Raw genomic sequence first — 18860 nt, 5'->3', positions numbered from 1 at the left:
GTTTTGGTTTCAGAGGGATATCTTACAGCTCATTCATACCTCAAGGCAGCAATAGATGCTGCTGCTATGTCCTTGCATTGTGTGATCACTGTAATCTCTACGCAGCATTATTCTTCATTACAGGCTTCTGGCATTCCAAGGGAGCTGCAGAACACCATAGAAGTCTTACCTTTTGAGGGTTCTACACTGTGTTCTGCTAAAACAGATGACACTGTGCGCACATTGAAGGACTCTCGTGCAATACTTCATTCAATAGGAGTTTATACTTTGGTTAACAAGAGGAAACAGTTCAGTCCATAATCTTACTCCACACCCTCTTTCCCACAGAGGTCACTCACAGTATGCTTCTAAGAGAAAGTCAAGACCTCCTTGATGTCTCCAACCATCTTCGTCAGCAGGAGTCCCTTCTCACCAGACAGCTGCAACTTCCAAGCAATCTTTTTGACTTCTTGGTCAAGGACAGCACACGAACTATACCTCCTCCCTTTGGATGATACCTGTTCCTCTTTCACTGTGCTTGGGAAAGCATCACATCAGACAACTGGGTGCTCAGCACATTAAAGGAGGGATATGTTATCCCATGAACTTCCTCCCTTTTCCCAACCCACCTTCCTTGTCCCTTTCAGGGACACTTCTCACAAGACTGTTACTTCAAGAACTGTGATCTCTAGAATTGGAAGTGAGGAAAGAAGGTCCTTACTAACACAGAAGAAATGGCTTCTATTCCCATTACTTCCTGCTCCCAAGAAATCTGGTGGCCTTGCCCCATTCTAGATCTAAGAAAGCAATTGCAGGATGGTCTGCTTGCTTCTATTAGCCCTTCCCTGGAGATGGGAAATTTGTATGGTACCCTCAGTTTACAGACATAACCTCTTTGGTCACCTCAGGAAGTTTCACCTCCACATAAATGTGTTAGAGCTCCAAGCTATTCTTTGGGTCTGCAAAATGTTTGTCCAGGGTCGGGAAACAGGTGGTACAAGTTCTTACATACAATACCACTGTCTTGTTCTATCTAAACAAGCAGGGAGGTGCAAAATAGCCTCAACTGGAATTTGTGCATTTGTCTCATTGTTTCCCTGAAGGCTTTCATGAATGGTCAGTCAGGAAGGATATTTTGCTTCAGATCTTCCACCACTGGGGGGTACCAAGCAATAGGCTTGTTTGCAACCAACCTGAATAACAAGTGCATAATATTTTGCTCCAGGGCAAGCCACAGTCTGGGTTCCATCACAGATGCCTTTCTTTTTCCATGGTCCATTCATCTCCTATGTCTGGCTGAGTTCCTCTGATTCTGAAGGTACTCAAGAAGCTGAAAAGAGACCAACCAATATTAATCCTTGTTGCATCAATGTGGCCAAGAAACTATTGGTTCATGGACCTACATCAGCTTTCTGTCTGGTCGCTGGTAACTTTACCACTAGTTGAGTAGCTTCTGTCTAAGAACCAAAGCAAGATTCTACATCCCAACCTCCAGTGTCTCCACCTTACAGCATAGATCATTTCTGGTTGAATTCCCATGAGAAATTGTGCTCCTGAGGGGTTCAGACATGTTGGTGAATAGCAGAAAATAATCCACTAGATTAAGAGCAACATACTCCACAAACTGGAAGAGATTTTTGATCTGGGTGCAATCTCAACACATATCACCCCATCTTACGGCAGTTGCAGGTGTACTGGACTACTTGTTTCCCCTGAAATCATCAGGTTTTTTGATTAGTTCCGTGAGAGTTCACCTGGTTTCCATTTCTGTGCTACATTCACCAGTGAATGGTTGGATATTAGGAAAAACTTTTTCACTAGGAGGGTGGTGAAACACTGGAATGCGTTACCTAGGGAGGTGGTAGAATCTCCTTCCTTAGAAGTTTTTAAGGTCAGGCTTGACAAAGCCCTGGCTGGGATGATTTGATTGGGGATTGGTCCTGCTTTGAGCGGGGGGTTGGAGTAGATGACCTCCTGAGGTCCCTTCCAACCCTGATATTCTATGATTCTATGATGGGTTTTCCATTTTCTCTCACCCTCTTGTTTCCAATTCTTGAAAGGTCTAGTCAACATTTACCCTCCTGTTTCTGATCCTGTACCTGTATGGGATCTCAATCTAGCCCTCTCCAAACTCATAGGACCTCTCTTTGAGCTTATGGCTATAACCTCACTATTGTTATTGTCTATGAAGATGGCTTTTCTGGTGGTGATTGCTTGTTCTAGGATGGTTTCAGAACTTCAAGTCCTTCTGGATGGTCCTCCTTTTGTGGTTTTCTATAAAAGCAAGGTTTCCCTTAGACCACACCCTAAATTTATGCCTAAAGCATAACCATTGTCTGAAGCAAACTTCATTTTCCAGTGTTTTTCCCCCCAAAGCTCCATTCTTCTGAAGCTGAAGAAATACTTCATGTTCTTGGAGCAATGCTCCAGTAGCTGATATCTTTCATGTTCTTGGAGCAATGCTCCAGTAGCTGATATCTGCAAGGAAGTGACATGGTCACCTGTACATACTTGTTCTGCTTACTATACCATCAGTCAGGCCTCTCGTAATGATGCAACTTTGGCAAGTTGGTGTTACAGTCTCTGTTCAGATGATTCAAAGTCCCTCCACCTACAAGGGAACTGCTGAGGAGTCACCTGCTGTGGAATGTATATCTGCACAATCACTGAGAGTTTAAAAAAAAAAGTTACTTACCTATACAGTAACTGTGGTTCTTCAACATACATTTTACATTGCACATACATACATTCTACAACCCTCCCAGCTTTCCTGCTACATTGAACATTACATATGTCAGTGCGAAGGAACAATGAGGGAAGTGGTGACCACACCTCTTTTATGCCCTTGCCTGAGAGCATGAGAAGATCAGGAGGAGCACATGTGCTTCCTAGTTGTAGTGCAGGCAGAAATCTGACTCAGGTGCATTGGGTGCACAGACACCTGCTGTGGAATGTATATGTGCACAACATATTGAAGAACAACAATTACTGTGCATTTAAATAACCATTTTTTACCCTTATTTTAACCTGAGACATGAACTCTTTAAGGCAGTCTGAACACAACACCCCTACCTATGTAGGTACTCCTGTTACTTAGGTATTTGAATTAGTTGGTACCTTTGACCTAATGTTGTTACATAGAATAATAGTTTTGTTTTCACCTTTATCTGTATTTACTGCTGGTTTTTAATCATTAACATGGAATACGTTATTTCTATTTTAGTCCTCCTCGACCTCTGACAAACATGAATGACACCATGGTTACCCATATGTCCTCCGGAGCACCCACTCCGACGAAAAGGTATCTATACCTCACTAAATTTACTGTTTACATCTTTACAAGAGGTAGAAATACAATGAATTATGCGTCACTGTTAGTGTTCTGACTTGTTTCAAATGCTACTGCAGCTGCACCGAGGGTGTCTGAGGTTCATAAAACAAGGCTTGATTGCCGCTGCTGCTTTTTGATCTCTTTAAAGAGCTATTTTCTTGTATTGAGTAATTTTTACTACAGAAATGCTAAAGTTTTATAGAGGGTATTTCCTCCAAAGCCATTCCAGAAGACCGGTCTTGCTGTTTTGTTGCCTTTGTTAATGCCAGTTCTTCAGACAAAGTAGAAACCAGTTGCGTAGTTTTCCTGAGGCCTGATCTACATGGGGTGCTTAGTTCATATGGTGTGACGCACAGGGGTTAGTGCGCAATATGGAAGCTGTACTAATAGTGTGCACACAGGGCAGCTGTGCACTACCCAGGAGATGATGTGGCTGTAGCAGCGGCTCCTCCAGCCGCAGCAGAGGAAGAGGACAAGGAAGACGAGGATGACACCGCGCAACTGCTTCTTCACAAACTCTTCTTGGAGCAGTTCACAGCACGGTTTTTGGGCTTGGGAAATCAGCATCAGTGGATGAGAGAAGATCTTTCTGCAGACCTGGAATGATCAGCAGAATTTGGTGACAGAATTTTGGGATGGTGATGATGGGGCATCTGCCCCACACTGGCCTAAAAAGGGTTATTAGAGCCCTAGGGAGGCTGCACAAAAGGCAGCCAATTAGAGAAGGGCCAGGTTGGCCCATAAAAGAAGGACTGCAGAGCAGAGCCACTTCAGTCACTCCCTGGACTTTGAGGGAGGAAGACTGGCTACCTTGTAGGCTGAAGGCAGCAAGCACCCTGGACAGAGCAGTGCTACAGGCAGAGACTGGGGGAGCTAAAGGCAGCTCCTGGTGGGCTGCAGGGATCTGCAGGCTGAGGCCTTGAAGCAAGGACAAAGAGGGTGCTGAGGCCACGGGGAAATGTCTCTGGGAGATCTACTGAGGATTTGGAGGGGGCGCAGCAAGTGGCAGCCATCTACAGAGTCCCTGGGCTGAAGTAGTAGGTGGGCCTGGGTTTCTCCCCTCCCATCCCCCGCCTTGCCACTGAGGAAGTGGCCAATTGGCTGAAGTAGCCACTGAGGGAAGTGGCTGGACAGCGGACTGCAATACTGGAAGTGGGGGAGCACAGCGTACGGCACAGCCGAATGGCTGTGTCCTGCAGAGGACGCTGCAGTTCTTGGAGTGATGTGGGTCCTGAAGCAGAAGTGACGGCAGCTGGACATCACCAGAAGAGGGCGCACTGGTGAACAGAGCTAATCCCCAGGACAGCCAGCAGGAGGTGCCACAGTGGTGAGTGAACCCCATCACAATGGTGAAGACAACCTTTTCGAGATCAGTGCTGAACTAGCCCTGGAGCCGCAGCAGCAGCATCCCAGCATGCAGTGCCCCATACCCACTGAGAAGCGTGTCACCATTGCCATCTAGAAGCCAACCACCACCAAATGCTACCAGTCTATAGCCAGCCAATTTGGCATAGGGAGATCGGCTGGTGGGTCCATTGTGAGACAGGTGTGTGATGTCACGCATAAGGTATCGTTGTACTGGGTTTTAAAGCTTGGTGATGCTCAGGAGATTTTTGATGGCATTGCATACATGGGGTTCCCAAACTGGGTTGGGGTAATTGATGGGACCCATGTCCCTATCATTTGGCCCCCACACCAGGGCTCAGAGTTTATGAACAGAAAGGAGTATTTCTACATGGTTGCTCCTAGGCCTGGTTGACCACCATGACATGTTCACAAACATAAATGCAGGGTGGTCTGGAAAGGTCCACAGTGCTAGTATCTTTCAGAATGCTGCTCTGTTTACTTTAAAGAATAAAGGAGACTTTTCCCCCCAGATCACTATGAAAATTAATGGTGTGGAGAATGCTCTGGTTATCCTGGGAGACCCAGTTTATTCTCTGCTTCCCTGGCTAATGAAGCAATTCACAGACCACTTGGACAGAAGGAAGGAACTGTTTAACTAGTGCCTCGGTAGTTGCAGAATAACAGTGGAGTGTGTATTTGGCAATCTGAAAAGAAGGTGGCTCTCTTTATGGGCTAATTTGCCTAGGATTATAGCTACATGTATTTTGCAAAATAGCTGTGAGAGTAAAGGAGAAAGCCTTAACAGTCGATGGGAGGCTGAGTGACGGGGACTTGCTCAGCGGTTTAAGCAGCCAGTTGAAAATGGAAACAGCCATGGCAATACTGTCAGGGATGTATATTGCTCTTACTTTGAGTCTCAGGCCCGAAAAGGTTCAGCTGTACATCCAGCTATTATCCCAGGGAGTAGTGGGGAGAGTGGAATGTGAGCGTTGGAGTCTTTTATGGGTGGTGGAAGTGGCACATTATGGCACTCCTTATTTTATCATGTCTGTGCTTATATACTTTTAGAAAAATCTATGACATGCAAAATTTAGGTTTTTTCTGTGTACCATGCTGCCACAGATCCACAGCATGCCCCAGCTTTTAAACAGTCCCCTGGAGGAACCACTTCAGTATGCCAGACCTCCAAGGGGCCCAACTCTTTCTTTAGGGTAGGACCCAGCCTCAATGCCTCTGAGACTGAGCTCCTGGGCTCCAGTAATCCTGCTTTGCACGGTGAGCTCTGCCCAGGCAGTCCAGGGACCAATGTACCTCCACAAGGATATTCAGTGTTACCAGGCAGCCTTTTCAAAACAGAGCAGGATTTATCAATCAACTGGAACACAGCTCTGGAGGTCGCAGAGAAATCAGTGTTAAGATGTAGTTCATTCTGGCCAAGCAAGCTCTCCTCACAGCTACGCTGGAATCCATTTTTGGCTCTCTCTCCCTCTCTCTTTGGCAATCCCAAGTGAGAACTGCTGTCTCTCTCCCAAAAGCCAACTTTTATGCCAGCCACATGACACCTTTCACGCTGAGTTCACGTGTCCTGCCTGCTGGAGTTTCCCATGTATAAGTGTCCGTTGTTCAGTCCTTACATCTCCCATTGTCTTTGCGGACCCTCCATCAGTATGGGTCAGTTTCAGTCAGTGCTTAAAGAAAAGGAGTACTTGTGGCACCTTAGAGACTAACCAATTTATTTGAGCATAAGCTTTCGTGAGCTACAGCTCACTTCACGAAAGCTTATGCTCAAATAAATTGGTTAGTCTCTAAGGTGCCACAAGTACTCCTTTTCTTTTTGCGAATACAGAATAACACGGCTGTTACTCTGAAACCAGTCAGTGCTTAACGACCCTTTCATTCCATCCCAATCAGTAATGTAAGACAATACCTTATGTTTCCCGCTCTTCCCCAAGAACAGCTTTTTAACCTTTTGCACCCACTTAGCAATGCAAGGCATTTTGTGCCCACTTAGCAATGCAAAGTGCAGGGGGAAACTAAGGCTCACAGAGGAATCATAAAAACTTTACAGAAAATTCCTACTTTGTCACACATGCATTGCCAAGTCTTTTTGAATGAATTTTAATGATTTTTATTATTAAAAACAATTTATGTAACAACCAAAAATAAATCTTTAATTATGATTAATAATGAAATATTTAAAGTAGTGTTTAATAATGAAACACTGCTTTAAAGTGACACAGTGCAGTGGAAGGCAGGCTCCAATTCACAGGTGAATATACGTCTTGCCTCTGTCTCTTCTTGTTCTTCTGCCCTCTGATGTCAAGCCTCAAAGTGCCAGATGTGTTACATGGCATGAAAGAGCTGGGCTCTCAGGGCAATTGTTTTTGTTGCCCTGAGCTTCAGCTGGGGAGAGGAATGGTATCTGGGAGCAAAACTGTAAGGTTTCATTGGGGGAACATATGCTGATGTTCTCAGTATTCTGTATTGTTCAGGGGCTGCAGAACATGGCTGGGTCCTGGTTGAGGGCACTGGAATGTCTGTGTGCTGCAACGGAGCATTCTGAGTCTATGTGACCTCCAGGAGTTGCTACTGCATCTCCCTGTCTTTCTCTATGGTGACTTTTGCCATGGCCACGCTGTCTCTGGCCACTGCAACTCTTTCTCTGGTGTCTCTCAGATCCAATCTCCAGCTTGCTATTGTTTTCAAGTTTTGGGGGAAGTCTGCAGTGAGGTCTGCAAACATTTCTTCCCTGATTTTCCAGTTCTTCTCCCTCAGCTTAGCAAGCTGCTCAGACCTTGATAAAGGCCCTGTCTTTGAGGGTCTGGCCACTACAGGCACTGTGGCTGCAGGAGTAGGAAGAAAAAACAAGGGGTTATTCTTCATAGTCCAGAGAGGCAGTGATATCATTTTTAACATGTATTTCATGTTTCCACTCCCTGAGATTCTTCCCAGGTTTGGGAGAACCTCAGAGGTGGTAAGGAGTGTGTGCAGGGAGTCTAGCTTGGGATTTTGGGGTTTGTAGATGTGCGTTGAAGGCTGTGAGGTTTTGGGGATTATGGTCCCGGTTTGGCTTTGCGGTTTAAGCTGTGCCTTGGAGATGGTTTATGGTCTCAGAAGGGTTACCAGAGGGTATCTGGGGGCAAGATGGATTGCATAGAATCATAGAATATCAGGGTTGGAAGGGACCTCAGGAGGTCATCTAGTCCAATCCCCTGCTCAAAGCAGGACCAATCCCCAATTTTTGCCCCAGATCCCTAAATGGCCCCCTCAAGGATTGAACTCACAACCCTCACAGGCCAGTGCTCAAACTACTGAGCTATCCCTCCCCCCCCTGTGTAGATAATGTTACACTGAGGTGGATGACCAGGAGGCAGAGAATTGCCTTAATCAGAAAGGCAAAGGGCAGACCAGAGAAACAAGGTGTGAAGTTACTCACCAAGATGGTCCCTCCCTCCCTCTCTGCCAGAAGTTCTTCATGGGAATTGTAAGCTATCTCGGGGAGCAAATGACTGCACAGCTATCCCACATAATGTTCAGATCAAAATCAAGCAATTTCTCAGTCTAAGATTCTGCTTTATGTCCCCTGCAGACCTGCTGAAATTGCAGAGAAAAATAGATGGGGTTCTGCAGTGACTGTTCAAAGCCTTAACTTGGTCTTTTTCTGTGTAACCCGATCAGAAGCCATTAGGAGTTGTACACTGTGCTGTCCCTAGGGTGAACATATTTTCCTGTACAAATGCCTGCTAGAAGGCATATTTACCTCAGCAGGAAGCTGTAGTCTTAGTATCTTTGCCGCACGCAGGACCCATATCTACCTCATGGAAAAGCAGAATACTAACCGGATCTTTTTCTTGTAACCACTTTCTCAATAAACTGTTGAATTTCACACCACTGAATATTTTCATTATTTGAATATGCTGCGGGAGGCAGGTTGGGGTAGAGGCTCTTATGTTCTCATGAGGTTGTGGCTGTGCCCTGCTTCTCGCTGTTGTTTGGGGCAGGAGGGCGGGTGTTCACTGGGCAGGACAGTGGAGTGGTAGGAAAAGGAAAATAGGTAGATGGGTATGTGCCTTCCATGGCATAGGCTTGTAAACAGCCTATGATCAGAACTTTAGCATGAGACAGAAGCTGATTGCCCAGCAGGTCCAGCTGCCATTTCAAAAATGTGAGCAGCAGATGGTTAACCAATGAAGGGGAACGGTGGGGGCTGAAGACTGGGAAAGACTCATAGTTCACATCTGCCAACAACTTAAATAACTCCTCTCCCTCCCCGGCATTTATCCCTCTGATGTATTTATAGAGAGCAATAATATCTCCCCTCAGCCTTCGTTTGGTTAGGTTAAACAAGCCAAGCTCTTTGAGTCTCTTCTCAGAAGGTAGGTTTTCCATTCCTCGGATCATCCTAATAGCCCTTCTCTGCATCTGTTCCAGTTTGAATTCATCTTTCTTAAACATGGGAGATCAGAATTACGCACAGTATTCCAGATGAGGTCTCACAAGTGCCTTGTATAACGGTGCTAATACTTCCCAGTCTCTACTGGAAATACCTCACCTTATGCATCCTAGGACTGCAGTAGCCTTTTTCATGGCCACATCACATTGACGGCTCCTAGTCATCCTGTGATCAACCAATGCACCCAGGTCTTTCTCCTCCTCTGTTGCTTCCAACCGCTAAGGCCCCAGCTTATAGCAAAAATTCTTGTCATTAGTCCCTAAATGCTTGATTTTGCACTTTGCACTATTAAATTACATCCCATTTCTATTACTCCAGTTTACAAGATCATCCAGATCTTCTTGTATGATATTCAAGTCCTCCTCCATATTGGCAATACCTCCCAACTTTGTGTCATCTGCAAATTTTATTAGCGCATTCTTACTTTTTGTGCCAAGGTCAGTAATGAAAATGTTCAATCAGATTGGTCTCAAAACCAATCCCTGAGGAACTCCACTAATAACATCTATCCACTCTGAAAGTTCACCTTTCAGTATGACCCGTTGTAGTCACCCCTTTCTCCCAGATGGCAATGAGATACAGGGTCTCAGCATGGCTCCAAGCGGCTGCTTAAGGCATGTTCTAAAGGCTGCTGGAGTATATTACCATAATGCTGATCTATTGGAATCTAGGTGTAAATGTCACTGTGCCAGGCTTTAAACAGGAGAAGGGTCATCTGGTCAACTTGCGGTCTCAAAGGTAAACAGACTGTTCTTCTTCAAGTGATGTCCCTGTGGGTGTTCCACTTCAGGAGATTGTGCGCCCCTGCTCTTCTAGTTGGAGAATTTCAACAGCAGTGTCCGGTTGGGCCCCATGTGCGCTGACCCCATCTCATGCCATCATGGTGGTTAACTAGTGCTATGCAACCAACGCCCCCACCGTTCCTCCTCTATCACAGAGGACCTTGTGAGAACTCTGAAGTAGAGGGGAGGAGGCTGGGTAGTGGAGCACCCACAAGGACACACATCTCGAAGAACCTCAGTTACTGCACAAGGTGAGTAACTTTCCCTTCTTCTTCGAGTGATGTCCCCGTTTGTGAGATAGTAGTTGGAGGACTGCAAAAATAGTGCCTGGCAGCACTTCATGCACACAAACAACAGACAACACTAACTCAATTTGCATCAGGTTTAGTACACTTTGAAAGAGAACTCCAGAGCCCATTATAAATGCAGAGTTACTGCACTCTAAGGGGATGTCTACACTTACCTCCAGAGCGCTCAATCCAGTGGGGGTCGATTTATTGCATCTAGTGAAGACGCGATAAATCGACCGCCGAGCACTCTCCTGTCGACTCCGGTACTCCACCGGAGCGAGAAGCGTAGTCAGAGTTGACGGGGGAGCGTCAGCAGTCAATCGCAGAGAAGACACCGCAGTAAGGAGATCTAAGTACGTCGACTTCAGCTACATTATTCACGTAGCTGAAGTTGTGTAACTTAGATCGATCCCTCCCGCACAGTGTAGACCAGGCCTAAGTAACTGATCATGTGTATGGAGGCATTTTCAGAGCAGACCAAGCTCCCTGTAAAGCCAAACCCTGAGTCCAAAGATCGTTCAAATTTGAGCTAAGTTTGGGTTTCCATACACTAGCTTTACATTTGTAAAGTAATGTATGCATGTGCATATGCAGACACACTCAGAAAATCAGTTGATCATGTATTTGTTTCTTTTGTTCTTGTTGAAGTATGTTTTGGAAGTATGTGAGAGTCTCCAGTGAATCACAGTCTCCTACTTGTCCAAAGCTATATATCAATTAATATTCCCTGCAGGGAACAAGAAACTAAACTTAAAAGGGTCTTAAATATTTTATTGACGAGGTATATGAAAGAGCCAAGGAAAATCCCTCAGGTTACTGCTGTAACCTAATTTCCAGCAGCAGTCATTCAGACAAAACAATACAACCCCGCGAATAGTTCTCTTCTACTTTCCAGGAGAAAATAAGTTGGTTGCTGTTGTACCTCTGACCTAGCTACACTGAAATTACTTCAGTATTTATTTATCTAAATAATTGACTCTTGTAGTTTTCACAAACACTATATTTATTTGACTTCAGTAAGGATGTTTTTTGCTGAGCAAAGGCTTTGCGAGAGTAGACTTGTCCCTGAGCCTGTGCTTTACAGACAAAGTCAGGTAGACAGTCCAGTATGAGCTGTTGACATCTATGGTGGTAGAAGCTGTTCCCAGTGGAAAAATACTTCAACTTATCTTCAAAAAGTCATGGAAGACGGGAGAGATTCCAGAGGACTGGAAAAGATCAAATATAGTGCTCATCTATAAAAAGAGAAATAAGGACAACCTGCAGAATTGTAGACCAGTCAACTTAACTTCGGTACCCAGAAAAATAATGGAGCAAATAATTAAGCAACCAATTTGCAAACACCTAGAAGATAATAAGGTGATAAGTAATAGCATGGATTTGTCAAGAAAAAATTGTGTCAAACAAACCTAATAGCTTTCTTTGACAGAATAACAAACCTTGTGGATAGGGGGGAAGCAGTAGATGTGGTATATCTTGACTTTAGTAAGGTTTTTGATACTGTCTCTTATGACCTTCTCATAAACAAGCTAGGGAAATACAACTTAGATGGAGCCATAAGGTGGGTGCTTAATTGATTGGAAAACCGTTCCAAGTGGTTCACAGTCAAGTTGGAAGGGCATATCGAGTGTGGTCCCGCAGGGATCAGTTCTGGGTCCAGTTCTGTTCAGTATCTTCATCATTGATTTAGAAAATGGTATAGAGAGTACACTTTTAAAGTTTGAGGACAATAGCAATCTGGGAGGGTTGCAAGTTCTTTGGAGGATAGGATTAAAATTCAAAATGATCTGGACAAACTGGAGAAATGATCTGAAGTAAATAGGGTCAAATTCAATAAGGACAAACGCAAAGTACTCCACTTAGGAAGGAACAATCAGTTGCACACATACAAAATGGGAAATGACTGCTTAGGAAGGAATACTGCGGAAAGGGATCTGGGAGTCATAGTGGATCACAAGCAAAATATGAGTCAAATAGTGTAACACCATTGCAAAAAAAAGCAAACATCGTTCTGGAACGTATTAGCAAGACATGAGTATTAGTGTTGTAAGCAAGACACAAGAAGTAATTCTTCCACTCAACTGATTAGGCCTCAACTGGAGTATTGTATGCAGTTCTGGGCGCCACATTTCGGGAAAGATGTGGAGAATTTGGAGAGGGTCCAGAGAAGAGCAACAAACATTATTAAAGGTCTAGAAAACATGATCTATGAGGAAAGATTGAAAAAAATGGGTTTGTTTTGTCTGGAGAAGAGAAGACTGAGAGGGAACATAACAGTTTTAAAGTACATAAAAGGTTGTTAACAATGGGAGGGAGAAAAATTGTTGTTCTTAACCTCTGAGGATAGGACAAGAAGCAATGGGCTTAAATTGCAGCAAGGGAGGTTTAGGTTGGACATTAGGAAAAACTTCCTAACTGTCAGAGTGGTTAAACACTGGAATAAATTGTGTAGGGAGGTTGTGGAATCTCCATCCTTGGAGATCTTTAACAGCAGGTGAGGTAATCAACTGTCAAGGATGGTCTAGATAATACTTAGTCCTGCCATGAGTGCAGGGGACTGGACTAAATGACCTCTTGAGGTCCCTTCCCGTCCTATGATTCTATGAAACGTTATCTCTGCTTGAAATTCAGCCTGCTGGGGGGATATATACTTATAGCCTGTGGGTTAGATCCATGTCCTTCATAGCTGCTGAAAGCCAGCAAGGAATTGTTGGAGCTACTTCTGGAAATATTTGTTAGTGCCTCTGACTGTTGACTAATATATTCTGGCTAGCGTGTATATATATCTATATCCTATTACTAATATGTATTGTCTGTACCATATATGCTTTAGTATTCATTAAGTACAAATACTATAGCAGTTATATAGCCTAAATTGGCCTATACCTTTATGCTAAGTATCCCATAACACCGTGTATTAACAGAAGATAGCAAAGTAGTCAGGATGAGGACATATGATTATTTTATCCATTAGGGAGTTATTTTACAGGTAGGGAGTTATTCTCACAGGTCAGTACTGAAAAGTCCCAAAGGAAGAGGACAGGTCTGTTGTATTAATTTAGATGGAATAAAGGGCCCAAAAAGTAAAAGATGTTAACAGGACCCTGAAACTGTCCAACATTAAGCAGTTTTAAAGAAGGTTCAGGGTTTGGTGTACAGAGAGCTTAACCTGCTTAGTACCATGACAGACACCATTAAAAATTGTTTTTTAATCTGTTATTAAAGATACAGAAGAAAGGGAAAAACAGTTAAAGCATTTGAAATATAAAGTATTAAGTAAGGCTTTTATTTTGACAGCATCCCATGTTCCCTTTCCCTTTTGATGTGGATAGTTTTTAGAAGGAAAAACCTCGTTGTTTGGCAGTCTTTAGGTGGTATTAAAGACGGCAAGAACTGTTCTTTTGGAGAAAAGAGAAAAAGATAGTTGAGCTGGGCTGAAGCTGCTGCTGTTGTTAAAGTCCTATTCCATTTCCTAGACTACAAAACAAGACAAACACTCACAAGAGGGGTGAGAAAAGAACAGCCAAGGGAGAATATGCAGCTTCTGTCTCTGGCGTTGATTCTCACTTGCAACCTCATTGCTGGAAAAACACAGGCACAGCATGTGGCCTTATCAGCCACTCTGAGACCTGACAAACTTGCACTAGTGTTGGACTGTTTAGGTTATTGCTTTTAGCTGCCTTTTTGGTCACAGGCTTGCAGCGGTGTTGCAAAATATGGTCTTGGCCAACTAAGACAGATTTTTATTAAACAGAAGGAAAAAAGAGGATAGGAAAGAAACCAAAGAAAGTGGGGAAGGGAAAAAACCACACAACCGGGAATTTGGATTGTGTGGCAAAGTCTCACATGACAGGTGGCATTCAGGACTGAGCCGGAACTGGTGCAGATGTCGATGTCACAGACCTTTCTCTGGTCTGGTCTAGTTAAGGCTAGGATGAAGAAGGCCTGGGGTTCAAGGGAATGGTAGGGATAACAGCCAACAGGGTGAAGTTTGCTCCATCCCCGGTTTTTGTCTTCCAGTCAGCCAGCATCTGCATCCATCTTTATTTTTTCCCAAAAAGAGTCTTATCTTTTGAGGGCATCAGTAGGGAGCGAAGGGCAGAATATTATTTTATTCACCAATTAGGCCTAATTTCTGACACCCCAATTTTAGTCGATTACTTTCCAGTCTCACACTTTTCTCGTTTACCAGGCATGATCTTAACACAGTCCTTGAGTTATATCAGGAGGCTTTTTTGTTTAGACTAATTCAGTCTGTCTGTCTCTCCTTTTTGCGTGTTTTCCCATCAACAGTTATTGTAACACTTTATGAACTTTACTTTTACAGTTGAGTTCACAATTAGGGTAAATTTGTAGGCTCAGTTATCACAACAAGTCTGCCACATCAGCTCACCTTGGTGCTCATGTTGGCGGTTTTATTCTCCCACAAGTCTTTCTTCATTGCACTCCTTATGTTTTTTTAATTTCCCAAAAAATGCATTTTTCAGAATACTGAACTTATTCACAAAAAGAAAAGGAGTGCTTGTGGCACCTTAGAGACTAACCAATTTATTTGAGCATAAGCTTTCGTGAGCTACAGCTCACTTCATGGGATGCATACTGTGAAAAGTGTAGATCTTTTTATACACACAAAGCATGAAAAAATACCTCCCCCCACCCCACTCTCCTGCTGATAAGAGTGGGGTGGTGGGAGGTATTTTTTCATGCTTTTTGTGTATAAAAAGATCTTCTACACTTTCCACAGTATGCATCCCATGAAGTGAGCTGTAGCTCATGAAAGCTTATGCTCAAATAAATTGGTTAGTCTCTAAGGTGCCACAAGTACTCCTTTTCTTTTTGCGAATACGGACTAACACGGCTGTTACTCTGAAACCTGAACTTATTCATGAATTCTGGTTGAACTTGGAGAATAGTTTCTGCTAAAAAAAAATTTCTGTAATGTCTAAATGTTTTACTTCAACATCTTGCTTTGAATCACCATTTTCAAAATGGCATTTTGTTGCAAAAAATTTCAATTTGAATCAACATTTGAAAAGTTTCTTTTGACGAGAACAAAAAAGAATTGTGTTTTTGTTTTGGCAAGGAAAAAAAACCCACAATCCAGTTTCAGTTTAAACCAAATTTTTCTTTTTTGCTTTTTCAGTTCAGTCACCAAACCAAAAAATCAATTAATTAATTCAGCTGTACCTGGAATAGTCTCCTTAACCCTGTATACCAGGCAGTCTCATTCTGCTTCTTCAAACCCCACTCCAGATTTACTTATTTAATTTGTTGTTCCATCACTGACCTCCACCCTGCCTTTCATGCTAGACTCTTCCAACTTTAGTATACTTTTTAAAAAAGAACGAAGAAACAGCACACCTAAGCACCACCTCATCTTTTGCTTTTCTAAACCACATATTTCCATACCTAGTTCACCCCTCCTTTGTTTCCTGTCATTGCTCACTGTGTTATATTTACTTTGCATTGTAAAGAGTACAGACTTGTCATTAGTGGCTGCATTGCTCTACGCGGTCACATAAATTTGTTTATTAGATTCATAGATCCCAAGACCAGAATGGTCTGTTGAGATCATCTAGTCTGACCTCCAGTATAAGACAGGCCAGACAACATCCCTAAAATTATTCATAGAGCAGATCATTTAGAAATTATCCAATCTTGATTTTAAAATGGTCAGTGATGGGGAATCCATCACAACCTTTGGTAAATTGTTCCAATGGTTAATTACCCTCACTGAAAAATGTACTCCTTATTTCCAGTCTGAATTTGTCTAGCTTCAGCTACCAGCCATTGGATCCTGTTAGACCTTTCTAGGCTAGATGAACAAGCCTGTTATAAAATATTTGTTTTCCATGTAAATACTTGTAGACTGTAATCAAGTTGCCCCTTAACCATCTCTTTAAGCTAAATAGATTAAATTATTTGAGTCCATCACTATAAGACATGTTTTATAATCCTTTAATAATTCTCTTGGCTCTTCAACATCCTTCTTGAATGGTGGGCACCAGCACTATACACTATCCCAGTCGCATCAGTGCCAAGTACAAATCTCTTCTCCTACTTGAGATTCCCCTGTTTAGCACCCCAGGATCACATTAGTCTTTTTAGTCACAGCATCACATTGGGAGCTCATGTTCAGCTGATTATCTACCAGGACCCTCAGATCTTTTTCAGAGTCTCTTGGTGTTGGTGTTGGATTGAGTTCCTTCTCTTCCATCTCACCATGCAATCTCAGTGTCCACTGGGGCTAAGACTGCACCCGGAATGCCCCTCCCAAAGGCATAGATAGCAGAGTAGACCAAACCATCCCTCAGTTCCTATTTATTATACGGGCAGTAAGAGTGAACCCCTGCAGTGTCCACTTCTCTGCTCACTATGCAACTTTGCTAGTCATGTGTGTGTACATTTTAGGTGGAGTTGTTAGTATAATTTTTTCTCTTTTTCGCTCGTACACCTTTTTAAAAAAATTAAAACATTTTATTACACCTGCCTCCGCCCTGTTTTTTCAGCTTCCTTTTTATTTTCAAGAGGCCTGGTATTTGAATTACTTCAGAGCTCTTAGAAGTTATAAACGTGGGATATCCTATTCAGTTTCAGTCACTTTCTACCCCACTTCTTCATCCTTTTTCAGGGACCTTCTCTCAGGAGAGACGGTTAAACCAATAGTGAATTCCCTTCTCAAGCTCAGAGCACTGAAAGCAGTGAGAATGCCTCTGAAATTCAAAATGAAAGGTTTTACCCACATTGTTTTCTAATCCTGCAAAAGAAAAGGGGTGATATCCAATCCTAGATTTGAAATGTCTCAGTAAGTTCACATTCAGGATGGTAACTCTAGCCTCCATAATCACCCATCATTAGAGCCCTAGGACTGGTTCGCAGCTCTTGACCTACAAGACCTACAAGGTCGACATCCAGTACATAGGAAATACCTCAGATTTCAAGTGAAAGCATTCCCCTTCCAGCGCAGACCCTGGCTCTTTGATCTTTCAGCAGCACCAACTGCTTGGCAGTCGTAGCAGCTCACCTGAGGAGAGAAGGGATTCAGGTTTGTCCATGCTTTCATCATTGGGTCATTCAAGGAAGAAGATTTCCAGGATGATGATGTCCCAGTTGAGGTTTACAAGTAATCCCATGCATATTTATCTTTCACAGGCCCCTAGCTCTTGCTCTGGCCTATACTTTTTATTTCCACACACCTTGAATGCTTCCTTGAAAATCTCATTGCCCTTAAAGCTCCTCCACACTGATTTCATGCCATTTTCCTTGATCGATATAGATCTCAAAATATATGCCAAAGAGTTCACAGAATCAAAAAATTTCTCCCAACAAAAGAGGGCATGGAGTTGTTAAAGGAAACTCATCATAAGAGAGAGAGCAGCTGTGTGTGATAGACTGCCCTGATCTTACAATATTTCTAAACATTACAACCACCCAGGCCAACTTTTTCAAATTTGAATATCCAAAATTAGGAAAACAGGGAATGTCAAAAAAGGATGAACTACTTTCTGGTAATTCCTTTGTCCTAGGTTTTCTCTTCTCCGGTATTACCACATCCCCTCCTTCCTTTGGTGGGTGTGCAGTTTACATTATTTCTTGAACTGTTTTTGACCATTGCTTTGGAGTCTTCTGTCTTGCAGGCAGTGGGCAGGCTAGTGGTACATACTGAACATGTCAGACGGAACTTCTGTTTCTTGGTAGGTTTTCTTACTACTGTCTATTAGAATATTTACCCTGCAAGTTGGGAGCACAGGCGGTCTATGCCAAAAGGAATTCCTCATAGCCAAACTCACAAACTTTGGCCCAATGGTTATGAGTTGTGAGTACCAAACAGTTTGTTCAATATCTTGTTTCTTCAAAATAATACTTTTTAAAAGTAAGAGGGCGTGACCCAAAGCACCTTCTATTCACACTCTACACACTATTGTAATAATCTTTCCACAAAATATGCCTTGTGAGGTATTATTTGAAAACTAATGACTCGCTGGTCAATAATACCATGATGCGCATGTAACAACATTATATGTACAGTTATGAATTCACCTGTATGATGTTACTTGTTCAAAACCAGACAGCCCTGCCTAGACAAAAGTTTTTAAATAGGGCCGTCCTAACAAAGTAATGTGGGTTTACCTCAGTTTACATATAAGTAGTAAACAATACCATCAAGACAGAATGGGGGGAGATGGCAGGAAACAGAAAAATTTTATTTTGGCAAACACCAGTGGGGGAAGAGACAGCATGAAGCTTCCTTCACCACCAAACTCAATGATGCCTTCCTCACAGCTTGAATGAACGTCACTTTGGGGGGTGCAGGGGTACCTTACAGAAGAATCTATGTCAGAGGTTCACTGGACTATAAAAGAAAGGGGCAGAGAACCCCAAGTGATCTCTCTTTCACCAAAGAAGACAAAGGAACTGGCACCTTTGGGCTTCTGGAGAAGATCCTGACTGAGGAGGGGGCAGCCACCATCTTGTTGGAAGACTGGGTGAGAAAAGCTATCTTGAACAAAGCCTTGAACCAAACCTTGCTAGATTAAGTATTAGATATTTAGATGTGTGTGTTCACTTTTATTTGCTTGTGGCCATTTCTAGATTTCTCTCTTACACTTGAACTCTCTTAAAATCCTATCTTCTTTTGTTAATAAACTTGTTTTCCTATTAAGCTAACCAGCAGGACT

The 18860-nt window shown here is 43.0% G+C and overlaps 1 protein-coding gene across 13 annotated transcripts in view; it reads left to right on the top strand.

Annotated features, from left to right (window-relative positions):
• The window catches only part of DTNB (dystrobrevin beta), a 383895-nt gene that overhangs the window by 209375 nt on the left and 155660 nt on the right, over positions 1 to 18860 (top strand). For 11 of the 13 annotated variants that reach the window (XM_074947300.1, XM_074947299.1, XM_074947308.1 and 8 more), the window contains one exon: positions 3203 to 3280. The exons of the other annotated variants lie outside the window; for them this stretch is intronic. In XM_074947300.1, the coding sequence (XP_074803401.1) occupies positions 3203 to 3280 (78 nt within the window). The remainder of the gene's footprint in view (positions 1 to 3202; positions 3281 to 18860) is intronic. 13 annotated transcript variants of the gene reach the window in all.

This window comes from Natator depressus, chromosome 3 (genome assembly GCF_965152275.1).
Source record: "Natator depressus isolate rNatDep1 chromosome 3, rNatDep2.hap1, whole genome shotgun sequence".
NCBI lineage: Eukaryota > Metazoa > Chordata > Testudines > Cheloniidae > Natator > Natator depressus.
This window is presented reverse-complemented; position numbering and strand designations above follow the sequence as displayed.